The sequence below is a fragment of the Bombus flavifrons genome, chromosome 2 (genome assembly GCF_040668555.2).
Source record: "Bombus flavifrons isolate JBK064 chromosome 2, iyBomFlav1_principal, whole genome shotgun sequence".
NCBI lineage: Eukaryota > Metazoa > Arthropoda > Insecta > Hymenoptera > Apidae > Bombus > Bombus flavifrons.
The window spans coordinates 19,610,056-19,627,977 of record NC_138443.1 but is presented as its reverse complement, the minus strand read 5'-3'; the positions used below and the strand labels follow the sequence as shown (position 1 = coordinate 19,627,977).

At 43.5% G+C, this 17,922-nt stretch overlaps 3 protein-coding genes across 3 annotated transcripts in view; 1 reads left to right on the top strand and 2 right to left on the bottom strand.

Moving 5' to 3' along the window:
* Positions 1–17,922, bottom strand: part of LOC138188251 (A disintegrin and metalloproteinase with thrombospondin motifs 7) — an 89,241-nt gene that overhangs the window by 63,738 nt on the left and 7,581 nt on the right. The window lies entirely within an intron of this gene.
* LOC138189740 (A disintegrin and metalloproteinase with thrombospondin motifs 12) lies at positions 1,663–13,895 on the top strand. Its single transcript, XM_069131874.1, has 18 exons — positions 1,663–1,769; positions 2,612–3,005; positions 4,893–5,058; positions 5,257–5,549; positions 5,682–5,806; positions 5,872–6,021; positions 6,321–6,467; positions 6,544–6,694; positions 7,183–7,284; positions 7,941–8,150; positions 9,170–9,409; positions 10,522–10,645; positions 10,934–11,060; positions 11,251–11,371; positions 11,663–11,806; positions 11,929–12,047; positions 12,290–12,459; positions 13,207–13,895. The coding sequence occupies exons 1-18, from the start codon at positions 1,663–1,665 to the stop codon at positions 13,803–13,805; spliced, it is 3,489 nt and encodes a 1,162-aa protein (XP_068987975.1). The 3' UTR covers positions 13,806–13,895.
* Positions 15,035–17,922, bottom strand: part of LOC138189739 (A disintegrin and metalloproteinase with thrombospondin motifs 7) — a 42,059-nt gene continuing 39,171 nt past the window's right edge. Inside the window, exons 12-15 of the mRNA XM_069131873.1 lie at positions 17,046–17,163; positions 16,549–16,663; positions 15,603–15,853; positions 15,035–15,290 (exon numbers count right to left, since the gene is read on the bottom strand). Coding sequence (XP_068987974.1) covers positions 15,035–15,290; positions 15,603–15,853; positions 16,549–16,663; positions 17,046–17,163 — 740 coding nt within the window. The remainder of the gene's footprint in view (positions 15,291–15,602; positions 15,854–16,548; positions 16,664–17,045; positions 17,164–17,922) is intronic.

The following is a 17,922-nucleotide window of genomic DNA, read 5'->3' as shown; positions in this document are numbered from 1 at the left end:
CCGTTCAGCGAAACACGTTGCCTGACAGGACATTTTGTCCGCGAGTCATCGAGTCGAGTTTATCCTAGACGCTTCCGGCCGATCCTGGTAATTTGCGCGTCTTCCTTTTCTGCTCCTTTGACTGGCAACCTCAATTATTCCCCGGCCAATGACCGGTTGTCATTGACAACCGCAGTGACGGGCAAGAATGGACCACCCCGAAGCTTTAACCACACACCTCCAAAGATATACCTATCCAGTTATATTTCCTCGTCCTGTTTCAACGTCAAGAGGACGACTTTCTCGACGAAGATTCTCGAGTAAAACCACAGCGAGGTTTACACCGATCTCCTACCGGATTAGCTAAATGGCTAAATAAGATGCGTCGATAAGCCGATCTTTCTGTTGGCTATAAATCACCGGGATCGCTATAGGTTTCGCGTGGCAATTGAAACGTCGATGACATTTTTGCCTGTGACGTGGATACTTTGGAGTTACAGTTGACGCGTACACTGGACGACGACTATTTACACATAATACAATAATTACAATAATTCGAACGAAACATTTCAATTTCGTACGAATGGAGTCCATTTGCGATAAGATTTAAAATTCTGGCGTTGAAGAGTAAGAGAATTATTCGATAATAATTCGATTCGATGATAAACGATTACGAAGAGAAACAATTACAGCTGCACGCGATATAATGGAATCGCGACGACCAAAAGCAGAGGAAAGAACGGGTGGGGGGGGGGCTGATCTCGGTTGGGCCAGCACGACCAAAAAGTCAACTAAAATTGACCTACCTATCAGGTTCGATCGGAAGGTTGATTGAATCCATATTTGGATCGATTCGAGTATAACCATTGGAAGAACCGCGCACGTATCCGATATACCGGGTGACTCTGTCCTAAGCTCAAATTCGTTTATCGAGTTTGTCCATCAAATTCTTTGAAACGTCGGATACGTTCATATCGCTGTACAAGCGAGTCATCTTTAATTCCCTTTATCGAAACGTAATCGAATTATTCGTCTGTAGCGATCAAAATCGCGATCAAAATCGCGATCAAAATCGCGATCAAATGTTCACGAACCTTCGTGTTTACGAACATCGAGCATTTCTTGTAATATCGGCAAAAGGATCAGAATATATTGGCGTATTTTTTAAAACGACAAGCGACAAGCGATATTTGCGGCAGAAATTACAAGTTTCTGTTCCGCTGGAGAAGAAACTTGTAATTTCTGCTGCGAATACTTGTCGTTTTAAGGTGGCAGTTTTTTAAACGTATCGTAGGTTGCTTCGTAATATCGACGTAATGTTCGTTCCAACGATCATCTTGGATTGCTACGATTAGCGACCTAATAGCTACGGTCAACCACACTTAATTAAGATCGTACGAAAAAATCAAATTCTGTACGTAGAATCAGTTTAACTTTCGACGAGCAAGTACATAGCTGTATTCTATTTTTACGCGATGTATAAATACATGCATGAGAACGGCGCAAAAATTAGTTTTTACCTTAGCGTATGGAATTAAGAGTGGAAATTTTTCATCGGCGATATATAGAGAAAGGATCTGTATACAGAATTTATCGGTGAAAGGAAAACAGTTGCGCAAAGTTTTCGTTGTTCCGCAGCTTCGCGGCAGTGTTCGCGAGATCCACAGAAAAAAGTAGCCTGTCATGAACGGATTCCAAGCACTTCTGACGTTCTTCGGCATCATCGCGATCGCGGACACCGATCCATCGAAGAGACACGGCAACGGACGTGGAAACGTATACCATGGTAGGTAAGTGCACTAGCAGCTTGCCACGGTTACCACGTTTCGGCTAGGAAATCCTCAGCTCGATGCACTCTACCACGCGAACCGTTTGTCCAGTCGACCATTTCGTCCGACCTGATCCGATCGAATTGTTCTCGCTCTTTGTCTTTCGCCTGTCTCGCTTGACCGTCCGAGTTTGGCATCTCGCTAACAAATGTCCCATAACTTTCCCGACACGTTCTTTCGTTCTTCCGCTCTCTCGACCGTGTCATCGAGGATTTTCCCTTGCCGAACGGAACAACCAGGGACGATCGTATTACGTCGCTCGTTTCGAAAACTTGCGCCTTTTTGCCCGTTGCAATAAGTTTGCCCTTGGTTCGATCGATGATTAAAGTTTAGGGACACGAGAACCGAATTACTAGGCCTTGAAGTTGTCGGGTTTGGATTGATACAGGGTTGGGGATGAAATAGGAGCGTCACGCTGGAAGCGAGGCGAGTTGAGGTGACAAAGTTTTCGTTTAGTTTTTTGTGCACTTACGAGTGCCGAAGAAACGAAAGATCCTGATCGATTGTGCTTTACGAATTCAATAACGAAGTTTAATAACCGTGTTTCTCAAGTTCAGCACGCAACCGAATCTCATCTAGCGCCTCTGGTTCGAGTTGATTCGAACAAGTACATTTAACGCTTTTTCTACGATGCCGTTGCAAATCTTTCGACGCGACTCGCAAAGGTATTCGTGGAAAATATTTCGGAAAATATGCAGGCGCGGGTAAGAAAGAGCGATATGCGAAATCGTTGCGGGAACGAGGATGCGTCGTTCGTACGTTCTTTAACGAAAACTCTTCTCTTCCCGGTGGTCGATGTTCAGGTACACGAGAGACGTCCACGAGCCGGAATTTTTGATCCCGAGAAGAGTGTTCGAAGATGGCAGCTTCGACACATACTCGTTGCCGTATTTCTATGATCGGCAAGAGATCAACGAACGTAAGAAAAGGTCGACCGAGACGGGCGAGCAGGAGCTCGAGGCCGATAAAGTGCACCTGGTGCTGCCTTTCAACGGGATCGAACACCATGTGGAGCTCAACCCGTATCACGAATTCATCTCGCCCGACATGGTGATCGAGACGCGGGGCACCGGCCTGAGAACTAACTTGAACGAAGCGTTACGATTCAAGAGAGCCTCCGATCGACAATGCCATTATCGGGGCTTTGTTAGAGGCCATCGCACATCCAAGGCAGCTCTTTCTCTCTGCGATGGTGTGGTTCGTAAATGTTATCCTTTTTATCTACGTTTATTTTTAATTAAATCGTCTTGAAAAACTCAAAGGTATAAAATCGTATTATCAAAGTTTGCGTTGTCGTGAAATTCCCTCCCCCCCCCCGCTTCCCCCTCGCAAAGCACGCTTCTTGGTTCGAAGATACGTATGAATACGATCGAGGCCAACAACGTATCGAACCTAGGCTTCGTGGTTAATTCTTGCCGATGATCTAGCAACTCCGGAAAGATTTCATACAATCGAATTCACTAGACTAGACGCTCCGTAACGATATAATCCACGATGAGAAGACGGTGGCGTGCGTCTCTTGGAGGCTGATCAAGCCTCTTATTATGCACTTAAGCGGATGCAAATTAATATGAGGTATTTGCATTTAGATGGACGCGTACCGGGACCGTGTTGCCGATTCGACGCGACGATCGATTGTTTTGGGATCAAAGCTAGCATGCACGACCGTTCGATCGCGTTTAATGGTTCGGAGTCTCGGCCGATTCCCGGGAGAATTTCGAGAATTCAACTGCGAAACATGCAGACAGAGTGGCACATGCTTTCAACTTGATGCAATTGCCGCGCTGCGTTGCATAGCGAGACGCGATCTGCATAATCTCCTCCTCTCGGTGACAATGATCCGATTCTGCTTGCACGCCGGGAGGACGATCACGGCCTGATACGAACTAAGACAGCGACGATAATTCAGAAATCGGAAGTAGACGATGATTCGGAGAAACGAATTTCGAATTATCTCCGCATAATGGCTTTTTTAAGTAAATTATTCGAGCAAAATCGGGCTTCCGAAGGGGCCGAGATTTAGAAACGGAATAACAGCATGAGATATCGTAAGCTTGGCCGTCGAGTCGTCGTCGACTTATTCGGTTCTTAAGGGGAAAATAAGTGAAATAAACGATATAACGAGTCAAACGAATAAAAAGAGTTGAGCAAAGTGTTGAAATACGGTTGCAGCAACGTGGGTAATCGAATACCTATCGTATATCGGCAAGTAGCTACTATTGGACGACGGTTATACAATTCGTCGAGTATAATGTAGCCATCGTGTTTCCTTCCGTTCAATTTTACGCGTTCGATCGTTACTCTCGAGGAAAAGAAACCGTATCTATCTCGTTGGTCTTTGGAGCGCGTATTTCGGATGGTAAAGCTCGGAAGGTAGGGATGTCGAAAGGCGAGGAGGCGGCGGCCGTAATTTAAAAGACACCTTCTGGTTAGCGTTCCCAGGCGCGTCGTTACTCGTTGGAGGCGGTGAAGTTACTCGAGCCAGGTATTGTAACTACCGGTGAATCGAATCGGCCACATAGAGCGTTATTGAATCTGTAAATTTTCGCAAATATCACGGCGCACGGTACGCGCTCTTCTCTGTCCTGTAGACCACAATTTCCCGTGAATTACCGAGGGCCTGTTTGTTTGCGCTATTGGGAGACGCGAAGCCCGAATTTTGAATTATACCGTTAGTTCTAGCTACGATAAATGTTGCGCATAACAACCGATCCCCCTAATTAGGATCGTTGGATTGTAATTTGCAAAGCGTGGCCGCGTAATTTCGTGATCCGCGAATGGAAATTCGGTGCGGATTCGGTGGGTTTAAACGGGCAAGAAACGCGGTCACGTAGCCACGCCACGCCGGCACGGCACGGCACGGCACGGCACGGCACGCGTGCACACACGTATCATACGCGAGAGAGAAACTGCAATTACAAGTTAGTTCGGTATCGACGTCGTTCTCGGTGTTAACCCGATTGGGAGGTTCGCGTAATTGCATCTCTTTGCAGGCGTCTCCTGCCGACGGAATCGAGTCCCATATCTTATTTACAATAACGTTGATTAACGAAAAGTCGATAAGTGGCTGTGGATCTCGTGCAGGTTGGTTACGTGCAAACTAATCATGGCCGGTACTTCATCGAGCCGGTGAACGAAGCAGAACCGCAGCAGGATGGACAGCACGTTCACATAGCTTACAAGCGGGATGACTGGCACGAAAAGAAGGAGAGTCGGGACGATTCTTCCAAGAATTACTGCGGAACTTCCGGTTAGTAGTCGTCGATTTATACGAGTCTACTCTTCGCCGCGAAAAATTGTCTCTGGAAAAATTGTTTGTCCGTGAATTTTACAAGATCTCTTTTGCGAAGAGTACGTTTTAAATAAACCATCTGCATCGAGGATAGAAGATAAAGGCCGATCTTCGAAACGAATAAAGCGATACGAGCCGTTGTTATTTCGTTTGCAGATGACTGGGAGGCGGCGTGGGCGGAACAGTTGGCCAAACGACAGAAGCGACTGATGGAAGAGAATCCCGAAGTTGGTAAGGGCACTTCCTTGACCCACAGTATTCATCGCTTCGTAGAGATCGGATTGGTCGCGGACAGAAGGTTTCTCGACTTTTACAACAACAGCAACTACGAACAGTACCTGTTGACTATCATGAACATGGTGTCGGACTTTTATCACGACAGATCTGTCGGCAATCAAATAGACATGGTCGTCGTTCGCATTATATATTTGGAGAAGGAAAAGGAAGAGGTAACACGTAACTAGTTAGAGGACTAAAAATACGAGAATCCGTTTTAGCAATTAATCCACACGGGATGAAGAATATCGTAAATGTCGAAAGTGAGATATTCGAGATATTTTATCAAGACGGTTTTCCCGTAGATAGATCTGCTTATTAGTCCCGCAGCCGAGGCAACGTTAGCGAGCTTTGCCAAATGGGCCCAAAAGATGAACCCTACGGATCACACTCACCCCAACCATTACGACATAGCGGTTCTTGTAACTAGGTAAAATTTTACTTCGTCGAGAGTAGAGAACGATCGTAACGTAACGATCGTAACGTGCGTTTCAGGTACGATATTTGCGCGGAAGGCGTACCGCATTGCAATCTGATGGGCCTGGCGTATGTCGGAACTGCCTGCGATCCCGAAAAAGCAGCTTGCATCACCGAAGATAGTGGCCTATTGCTTGGAATCGTAATTAGCCACGAAGTTGGTCACGTGTACTGTCCATGCACGTTTCTTTACCAACCTTAATCCCTTCGCTTCTATCGATGTTTCAAAATCCATTAAAAGCTCGAATTCGTTTCTTCGGCACGCTTTAACGAAAACTCGCTTCGGAACGTGGAATCGCGACGAATAAGCGGGATTCTTGTTGCCTGATTTTTTAGCTGCGAAGGGATTAAGAGATAGGAGTCGAGTGGAACAGAGGACTTTCTTTTCGAAAATATTCCATTCGGAATTTTTCGCGACAATAGGTGGTTACAAAAGGGAAGTAATTTTGCAAGATGTGATTTTCCAGGATGGGCTGTTCGCACGACGATGTCGCTATCAGTGGCTGTCCACCCAAAGATAACGATAACAGTTATTTCCTCATGTCACCCATTGTCAACATCTATTCGTTGAGATGGTCGACTTGCAGCAGGAAATACATCACTACCTTGCTCGAGTAAATCTTTCGATATACGTATGCTTTGTTTTACTTTGTTCTATCGCGAGTCGAAAGCCTCGTGTCGATCGATTAGGAGCGGCTTGGGCGAGTGCTTGATCAACGATCCAAGAAATCCGCCGGAGAAATTCAAGTATCCGGACATGTTACCCGGTGCGATGTACGACGGCAATTTTCAATGCGACATGAACTTTCCCGGGTCGAAGATTTGCCCTGGCGATACCGGGGTATATTTCCGCATTTTCTCATGCTATTCGTAGAACGTCGTTTATTTATAGGACACAGGATGAATCGAAAATTAGCATTTCTGGTAAACGCACAGTGTAGAAGGTCAGTTTTATCGAAACTTTATCGCACTTACCTAACGGATACTACCTATGCCTTTAAAAGATTGCTTCGCAAATCTTCGAAACAGGTTTATCAGTTTTTGTAGAATTGCAAATAATTGGAGAATAATTTTAACAGAACGCCACTTGCTTCTATGCACGAATTTATTTAGAAGTCGAGATCGAACCGTTGCTCGGCAATCGTATCGTATCACATACGGTTGGTCTAGAAACGACTCGATTATTCTCACGGGGAACAGGTCGATGGATGGGGTTTAACTTGCTCATAGCGAAAGTTACTACTTCGCGCTTTATATATTTCGTTAAACCCCGAAGAATAATTTGATTATCGTAGTTCCTATGGCGAACGAACGTTACGTATGTTTCAGCGAGATGCAATGTGCGAGGTGCTATGGTGCGAAGGGAAGAATGGAAGCTGTTTCTCCCGGGGATCACCCATGGCCGAAGGATCAAAATGCGGCGAGAATTTGGTTCGTTGAATTGGATTTACCGAGAACAAAAGCGCACTCTGTAACAGTATCAATTTATGCATTTCTCCATGGAAATTATCGCGCCTTAAACGTCTCTCCAGTTGTGCCTTTGATCGCGTTACCATTCCAGTCGTTCCTTTAATTTTTCGTCCTTTTTCTTTTAAGATAAAATTACTCGCGCACTTTTCATGTAGCTATTTTGCAATCGTTGCTCCTAGTTGTCCCGTTGACAAAGGATTATACCGTAAAATACGAGAGCAGAGAGCGCAGTCGAAAGAGAATAATTTAAAATTTCTGTGACGCGTCGTAACTCACGTGAAAAACGCACAAAGCTCGCTGTAACAATGCGAGCGGTGAGTCTAAGCAGAAATGTTCGTACGAATAACAGCCTTTGTAAAGTCTCGATCTGTCGTAAAAAATGTAAGACGCGGAACCTCTGTTACGTTTGCCTTTTAGGAAGATGTAGCGAAAGTATGTAGCCTCTATTTATTGCAAAATTTACTTTTACCAAAGTAAGAATTTTTCGCAAAATTTTCCGTAAAATTTTCCGTAAAATTTTCCGTAAAATTTTTCGTAAAATTTCCTGCCAAAAACGCTACAAAGCAAAGCATTTCGCGGCGAGACGAGCGAGGAATAAAGAACTAGCCTGTATTCAGTGGTGCATTCACAAGAAATGCGTGGCTATGGGCACCCGACCGACGGCGGTGCACGGTGGCTGGGGCAAATGGGGTCCCATGAGCGGTTGCAGCAGAAGCTGCGGCGGTGGTTTGAAATTCGCCGAGAGAGAATGTGACAATCCGCCGCCCGCCAACAAAGGCAGATACTGCATCGGAGAGAGAAAGAAGTTAGCCATTTGCAACACCATGGTAAATTCCACTGTCTTTCTATGCGAATCGACCGTGTGTGGTGCCGTTTCGACTTCATTTCTTCCTTACCCTTCTCCTACCCCTTCACCTTTCTACTCGATCCTTCTCTTTCTTCTACTCTTCTTTGCTCTCTTCTATTTCCAATTGTGTACGGGATATTGTTTCTCACCTCGTCGATTCGTTTCTTTTTATATATTTTTCCTTGTCTCGGCCGAGAAAAGATATTTGATTGCAGCGTAAAACAAAATTTTCGTTGAAAAGTAGCTGCAAAATGTTAATCCTCGTTTTTATTTTTTTCCTTCTTTTTTTTTACCTGAATACTATATTTGCGTGCCCGCGTGTAGCTTCGTTGTTCTTTCAAACTTATTTTTGTCCAACGTTTGATTTTAGGTTAAAGATTGTAAACTACTGATGCGTTAGCTAACTTTCGTATACTTAAGTCACTGCCGATTTAGGCTTAGCTAAGAAAGGAGTATTTTAATTGCGTTACCTATAGGAGAAATTTTAATTTAAAGTTTCGTTCAGCCCTAAACTCTGCAGCCTAGTTTCACGGAGATCTAGTTAGATGTAGAAGATCGCGTGCGCTCGTGTGTACATGAGCACGTACTTCATGCAAACCACGATAGCATCCTTATGTTCTTCGTATAACGGCCTATTTTTAGAGATCTGATATATAATATTTATTTTGCATCTTGTATGATAATCTTCGTTTAACGTTACGATGGTCGATTAATTTTGTCGTTACCTAGTTCAGTGAAGAGAAAGAAGAAACGAAATGTTAGGAAAGATCGTTTTCGTAGCTGCGGAAAGGCAACCGGCGACCCGCTACGGCTTAAACGATCGTCAACGAATTACTCTACTACGGTGCTATTTCTGTCTCACGCCATTAATCATTTTCGGCTGCACACCCAGCTCTTAACGCTTTTTGCTAATATATCACTCTTTTTGCCGCGTGATCGCTAACCTCTGCGGCAGCGATATATCCCTTTTGTGAAAAACGACGACCCTGCATTGTGCAGCCCTGCGACCATAGGAAACCATCGTATCGCCAGTTGCAGTGCAGTTGGTACAACGAGCGAAAAATCTTGACCGACGGCAAGCATAACTGGACTGCGTACACTATTCACGATCCAACGCTCGATCCGTGCAACTTGTACTGCATCAATGAAAAGAACGTATTCACCAAGTTCCAAGTGGCGAACGATTCTACTCCCTGCAAGGGTGGTACTAACAACATGTGCGTCGGTGGTACATGCAGGGTAAGCAAATATCACGATTACCTCTTGTGTTTTTCTTACTTCACTGCGATTGCTGTTTTGCGAGTTAATTTCCTCGCAAGGAATTACCTGGAAAATTCAACGTATCGTGTGAGAACGACGAATAATTTAATTCAAATTAAATAATCGCGTTAATTTCATTCAAAAGACGAGTTTACTATCCTAACTATTAATTTTTCGTACGATTTTCTTCGTTATTTCTTTGCGATTTCTTTCTCAGAATTAAGCAATACACGTATACTTCGAGATTCTTAGGTTGCATTTCAGTAATATTTTACGACCTGATATTTTTTCTCCGATAGTTTTCTATTACGTATTTATCGAACATTTATAGCTGATCGAGCATCGTATCTTATATTGCGTAGCATCGGTAGCGATTCTAAGAAATGAAAGAACAGAGACGCAAAAAGTTATTTACACGGACAAAGGATATTTGCCGTTGCGAATTTTTCTCACAGATGTGCAATTCCAATATCGTAGATGTATCATATCGTATGTAGATTAAAACAGAGGAAATTTGCCGAGTAAAATGCCGGAAGCTCGGAAGTACTTTAACAATGTAAATTTAATCAGGAAACAGGAAGACGTATTCGCGTGATCTGCAACGAAAGAGCGTAGCGTTCTAGTTCTATGATGCTTTCGTTATAGAAACGAAAGAGAAGATGCCTTGGGTTCGAAATTATTCCCTTCGTACGGTTCGTGCGATAAGTTTCGTGACTAATCTCCCGCACACCTTTCATTACCTTTCTACTAACTACGTTTCACGGCCTAAAGGCATCCTAAAGCTCGTGGGACAAAAATTTAGTTACCTATCTAATTGAGATTGTCAAGTCAGTTACAAACTAATTTCTGATTTATTATTTGCGATCATACCTTGATATTTTTCCGTTTACTATAACGTGGCACGTTAAAGACAGCATCGTAACAGATCGAACTTGATTACTAGCAATTACAAGTTGCAGGTACATACATATAGTACGGTAAGTACTATACCGTTTTCGTTCTAGAAATAAGAGAATCTATTTCTTGCTTAGTAAGCCGCAATTAAAAAGAAACAGAACCTTTAGAAACGAGAAAGGTATGATATTTTCTAGAAAGTCGGTTGCGATTGGGTGTTGGATTCGAATGCCATCGACGACAGGTGTGGAACGTGCAAAGGTGACGGTACGAAGTGCAAGGCGATAGAAGGTTTCTTCAATGAAACGGGAATTCGCAACAGTAAATTATATTCTTTTCTGCCATCAAAGTTTTCGATTCAAAATTTTCCTATGTCTGTTTCTTCCATTATTTGCAAGTATAATATTTGCAAGTTAAAGCGTTATCGATACAGGTAAGTGCGGAAATAAGGACGCTGGGAACGCTTTTATAATCATTATGTTTTTACGAATGTATACGTATGTGTGTTGAAGTACAGCGAGATGTACGAACGTTCGACGATTGTCGAAATATTTACGACAAACAACGAAATGTAATCTGTTGGTGATTGGAAAATTTTCGAATTCCTAGTGCACGTGAAGATAGTTACTATTCCTCAGGGTGCTCGAAGCATATACGTAGCGGAAATGCAGCCGAATAAAAACGTACTATCGGTGAGACTCGAGAATAGCGAAACATACTGTTTGAACGAAGACAAGTAATTGCCTATATCGTTATTACAAAATAAACGTTGGCGTCTTAAAAATATAATATTATACGTACTATGTACAGAGTGAAAATAATACGTTCGAAGCTGAATGTTTAACTCTAAGAAGTTAAAGATTCTTCCTCGTGTTAACGAACAAACTAAGTTCATCGTATACCGAACGATTTTCTAACGATCGTAGGGTGATATATAGAAGCGGTGATTACGATTGTGCAGGCTCCATTCTCGTATATCTGCATCCTGAGCCAAACAGAGAGGAGATTGAAATAAAGGGACCCATAACGACACCTATTCGAATAGAAGTATGTATTAATTCCGTGCGTGAAATAGTCGAGATCGTAAATACGAATTTTGATAAACGCCGACTATATCGTTTTAACGTCTTTCCCTCGTGAGTAAGGAAAGTAAAGAAAAATCGAAGGAAAGTAGATTCGTGCGTCGCGTAGCTTCGCCGCCGAACGTAAGAGATTCACGTAAACGAACGTAAGGTATCGGCATGGAGCTGGCGATTGCGCGGAATATATTTCTTCTCGATGAACGACCATCGTTCCTAAATGCCCACATTAACGATTCATTCCTGATGATGATTCTAGTACGTATTCTTCCACCCGAGACAGAATCCTGGGATTCATTATGTATATTACGTGATGTCAACTGACCCGTCATACAAGCCGAAATATCTGTGGGATTTCATGGAATGGAGCGACTGCAGCGTTAAATGCGGAGGCGGTACGATGGTAATTTGAATATTGAAGTCGACTTAATGATAATTTGGAGAAGCATTACCGCGAATCTGGCACTCGATTCACGCAGCGAAAACAACTTCAACGTTACTATATTATCCTTTTGCTCGGTGTAGATATCGGAGGCGGCGTGTATCGAAGAAAAAGGTGGAAAAGTGAGTCTTGAATTTTGCGATGGCATGTCACGACCAGATCCAAAAACTAGGGTTTGCAACTCGGAAGCCTGTCCTGCAAAGTACATACAACCACACAACCATCGACTCTACCGTTTCGTGCTATTTACGATTTTACGTTTCTCTATCTGCTTACATTTTCCTCCCGAAACTGCGAACAGCATACGTTTAGTACTATCGCGCTATCTCTTCTTCGACGCAATTTAATTTTATTAACCGAATAAGCGACGATCCTTTCCAATTACCATTACTCGTTTATCGGCGAATATTTACGATCGCTGTATGACGATTGGAATTGCTTAAGGTGGCGTGTGAGCCAATGGAGCAAGTGTAACGCCTGCGACGGAAAGAAAGGAACGAGGCATCGTAAAGTGCAATGCGTGCGACCCGCTGCTCGTGCCGGCGAGGATGACGTTCAGGCAAATCTGGACGCGTGCAAAGGTCGCGTGCCGAAACAAGAGGAAGAATGTGTAGGTAAGGATGTCGGTGTCGTGCGTGCTCGTTGCCGATTTCCATCCAACGAATAACTTTTTCGCAACCTTATGATATTTTAACGGCATCTCAACATTCTTAAGCTGAACGATCAATCTTTCGCTAAATACTTTCTTCGTTCATCGATCACTGGCAATTTAATTGACGTGTCATTCGGATCCATGTAGTTATTACCGAGAACCACGTTCTCCGTATATATTTTTTTTTATTCTGGACAATACCATTTTCGCAGTATATTACGATCGTTTGAATTTTTCTAAAAGTGGCATATCGCGATATGTATCGTGTTTACAATTGTTTCGTCGACGTTGATCGTGTCCTTTCAAAGCGTATAAACATTTCCATGTAATTCTCCTTCGGTATTCCGTAGAGACTCACGGTGTACATATTATGTTTCTATATATGTGGTGAACGGTGTTTTCGTATGTTGGTAAACGTACGTAGGTGCATAGCACGGATGTCACAGTAAAAGATTTACGATATAATGGAAATAAAATATTGACGCAGTGGCGCGAGAAGGGAAGGAGCGTGTACATGGGGAGTCGAACGAAAAAGCATTTACCGTATAATATTAGAATTGTATTTTCCCTTTGTCGTTCTTCTTAGGACGTGACTTTTATTTCGACAACCATGCATATTTAGCGTTGAAGCCGTAAATCGGAGTCTGCAGCCGATTCTGACTCGCGTATCGATTGATCGAACCGTCGAACTTTCGGCTTTCCCTTACAGGCGAAAGACCGTGCAAGAAGACCTGCCCCAAAAAGGTCCGAAACGCAAACAGGCAACTCGTTGCTTGGAAAGAGAAGAAGAAGCAGCCGCTACCTCACGAGAAACGGGCTAAAATGGTCGACAAGTTGGTGGACTTGAGTTTGGCCGGATATCTGGAGAAAGCGTACGGTATCTCTCGCGAAGCCGATGATATGGGAATGACGGTCGACACGGCGGACTTCCGGCAGCTTCTTCGCGAATGGTCCCTCGCCGACGAGGAAAAGAGGAAACGTGGCGCCTGCGATCGAAACGCGTCTACTCCAAAGCCCGGATCGATCATTAAAGACTCGGTGCCAGTCGAGAACGTGGTGTTGTTGGAGGCGCCTATGCTAGAGGAGGGCCTCCTATCGAATTTGTCGGATAGAGCGTATCAGGAAGTTGGCGACCTCGTCGGCGGTAGTATCGATACTTCCAGAGTGAAGATTTATAACGGTACGAAGGCTGTCGAGAAGATCGAGAAGCTGGAGGGTCGTAACATTAGCGCGGTGCCTAACAAGAAAGAAAATTATAGTTACGATGCGTTGTCAAGAATCGTAGATTTGGCGAAACGGCGAAAATGAGAACCGTAACCAATCCTCCATTCGCGTACGAGACAAAGCACTTGACACTGGTATCGTCGATATTTACAATCGATAATTACAATTATCTGACACTATTTACTAATCGATATTTCTTTGATATAACGTTGAAAAGTGTTAATATATCGTCTGATAAAAGTATGTATTTTAAGAAGCATTGATAAATATAGCTAAACTCTTAGGTTACGAACTTTCGTTAAATAAGAGTCAAATATAGTAGGTACGTTTCGCCTTCTGTATATTAATTTAATCGGCGCTGTTGATGGTTATGGAAAAATCGACTCACGTCGACGGTAATTCGATTTCCTTAACGTCGTACAATCACGGGAAATTGAATGGTGAGAATCGAAACGAAAACTCGATTGAAACGACAACCGTTTCTATCCTTCTGCGCGTACGCACAAAATTTGTCGATTATTGATTATCGTGCTCTTAATCGACGCAATTATTATTTTAATATCATGACGTTCCATTTTACAACAAAGTTGCTTTACACCGCTTTGATCGGCGTTGCAGATTTAAAGATACGATCCGCGATTTCGTGAATGATACCGACTCGATCGCTATATTCGAGAAGGATAGGATTTTCATATCGCTACACTATTATCGAGTGCAAAGTAACTTTCGTTATTTGTTTATTGGTGGACGTCGTTTCGAAGCAGCTTCGGCGTCCTCTTGAATTTTCTGTATATATCTGACCGCATCCATACCAACTAAAGTAAATTCCGTGCCATTGCCTGGCGGTTGAGGCTCGAAATTCTTAGGAAAGTTGAGGGCGTCGTTTGCTTCGTCGCGTTCCAAGACGATGGTGAGCGTTAAATTTGTAATATTTTCCGTGTCGATCACGACCTCGCCTTTCTTCACGTTGTCAGGTTTCTTTGCTTTCATATCTTGCTTCATCCGAGTTCCCAATTTCCGTTCAGAGAAACGTTCGTCATCTAAATCGTACGACGGATAATTGCTTTCACTTTCCTGTTCTTTTTTCATGCATAACGTTACGCGTCGATAAATAAATGAAAATGCCGTAGAAATAACTACGTATTAAGGAATGAAATTGGACGAAAGATGTTAATGGTAGAATTCCCAAGGAAATATAGAAACACGGAAAAAACTAGTCGAGCGAGGTCGATTGAATCATTTTAGCGGGCTCGAACGCTTGGTAGTCGTGTTCACCTTCGGTGATTGATTTAACGACGCGATTGATCGTTAGATTACTGGACGGAGGAAATGCGAGACTGAGAGCCGGTACTTTTGTCCTTTTGCTCGTGTTTCGCGAGAACGTTGTCTCGTTTCTCTCGGCTAGTGCACAACTCTCGTTCTTTCGGCTTCGGTCCTTGACAGTAGCTGTCAGCGATAATATCTACATCCAGCTCGGAGTGGCCGACAGGACGTACGCATTTGACGGCTCGTCTCTTCTCGCAACCAACGACGCAGGATGTGCAACCTTGCCAGTCACCGATCATCCATCTGCGATAAACATCGTTACGAGTAGCAACGTAAGTTTCAACGAATTAGAATAACTAGATGGATCGTATTCTCCTTGGACGAAATCTCTCGTCGTCGCGCGAAAGATCTTTCGATCCTTTTCTCGACATTCGGCGATCACACGGACAAACATTGCTCGCTTTCTGTCTTAGGTTTCTCGGCTTTGAAACTCGAAACTTACAACGTTGTATATTAACGAGGACATCGTGATTGAAATTTTAAGCAATTCGGCGGTATTCGCTCGACTTTTGGAATTTTCTAATTAAAAGTATCTAACGAACGTGTCGCTCTAACCTCGGCAGGCAGGGTGCTCGATAACAGGGTCTCACTTTTTCCTCCGGTCTCGGGATGCTCTTACAGAACGTCTCATCCACGATGCCAGCGAGTTTCTCCAAGCAGCGAGGCTTGGAAATCTGTTCACCGGGTCCGCAATTCGCGCTGCACTTCTCCCAGTCGACGAAATCCCATGAAAACTCCGGCTTACGAGGGCTCTTTTCTTTCACACCGAACGAATACCTCACCGTCACGTTTTCTTTCGGCAGAATCTATTCGATGAAACAACTTACTCGGGCAACGAAATTATGCCGAGTACGTAGCAACGAAACCACTTTTCCACAGTTCAGGGGAAACATTCCAGGCGAGCAGTTGTTCGTTGGTAAACACAGTTACGTAGGTGAAAAATATTATAACGATAAGTACGTTACGATAATCAGAGTTATTGTAATTTCGCGGAAATCTCTGTTCAAAGGGATATAGACGCGAGTGCCAAATACGAATTTACTATTCGAGTAAATATGTTGACTCTCAGTTTTCGAAACTTGGTTCGAAAGTTCCGTGATTTCTAACGATAAGAGAACAATTGCGTTTCGTACTCGAACGATTCGGTTGGAAAACGAAGGAATCTCGTTGGATTTAAACAACCTGCTCGTTTATCGTCGATAGTAGCAGCAACAAAGATACCGGGTCGGAATGTAACGTTCCTTCTAACGACCGCTTGGAAGATTTTACGAATAGTGTCGCGTAAGTGCGAGTGGTAGCGATAGAAGCAGGCGCGAATATCGCGTAATAGCAATTAGGAATTAGTTAGGTGGCGTTGAACAGAACTTTCTTCGTTTCGCTACTCAAGATATCGACGCGTAGCACGACTCGATAAGAAGTGTCCAAATTTGGACACCGTGTTCGAGATACCTTATCAATCTGTCAGGCTGGCTAATTAGAGGACCGCGTTCGTTATGTTTACCAATATAAGCAAATCCTTCGTGACTGGTCCCGGTATGCTGAGAACCTCCTGACTCGCTCTTATCGTTCCTAGCCACGCCCTCGTGCCCGCCACATCGAACATTCCTAAACGATCCCTGAAATGATCGCACATAATGAAAAAACAAAAGCAACGATTAAATGCGCTTAAATCAAACGTACGCCGAATACACAAAGTATATATCGCACGAGTAGGAGCACGAAGTACGTCTGGAGAGACTCGTGTTCTTTAATCGGACGTTTTAACGATTAATAGATACGTTTCTTTTCTCTCCTCCGCGTTTCTCTAAACGACGACATTCTCAAAGAACCGATCGACGTTAAGTATGAGAAACAAAAAATAAAACAACGTTCTATCGGTTTTTACGGTACGGTGATATAAAATCTAGGATTCCTTTAAAAAGAATACGTCGAAGAGAGGAAATATTTTACTCTTTCGAGAGTCAAGGTGTTCAAGTTCTTTAGCGGAAGTCAATTTACCCATCAATTAACGGTTTTCCGTCTCTGGTCCTCACCACTATCCTGGATTTAGAGGGCTCGATCTCCTCTAGCCGGACGTTGGTCGCGCCGACCGGGACGTCCACTACTTTCCTCGGCTCTGCCATTGAAAGTTTTGCCCCCTCGATTATTAGAAGTTTTATACCGAGTGGGACGTGCAGTATCGATTCGAGGGATCGCGAATACGAGATTTATTCGCTGATAGGTTATATCGGTCTGGTTCGAAAGCCGAGGGAACGGATGAGATTCTTTGGGAAATACCTTGGAAAGTTCTCGCACTTTTCACGGATCTAGTGCCTTTATCCGTGAGGAATTTCAACTTCCCTAGCCGGCGTTTTATTTATCGCGATTAGAGATTCTTCCGTGTCTAAAAACTTTCGCCGGCTTTTATATTAAATCAAACTCTCGGCATTTTTTGATCGGGGCATAAACTATTCTTCTCATACCACGTTCCTCTCTTTGCCTTTACGATTGAAACCGACGAGTTTCTACAAATTTAAATTAATTTTCCACGGAAAGTGCCTAGTCGTACGATGTAGAAAACTTTTCGATCGATAAAGTTGTATGTTAACGACGAGGTAAAGCGATCGAACCTAAAATAAAAACGTATGATATTTTTTAAGCGGCCAGTTCGACGCTTACTCGTAGCTCTTGACTTTCGGTGATTCTTAATAATCTTGGAAAGGAAAACGATTTTAACGATATTGGTGTATCGCCATCGAAGTATCTACAAAACGAAATAAAAGCAGACGTAATTAAAATAACGCGTAGGTACGTTTGAAAAATGCGCAAGTTCTTGGAGGATAGTGCGCTGCCCGAAAGAATGCTGAACGACCCACCTCAGTCGGTAATAAAGCGT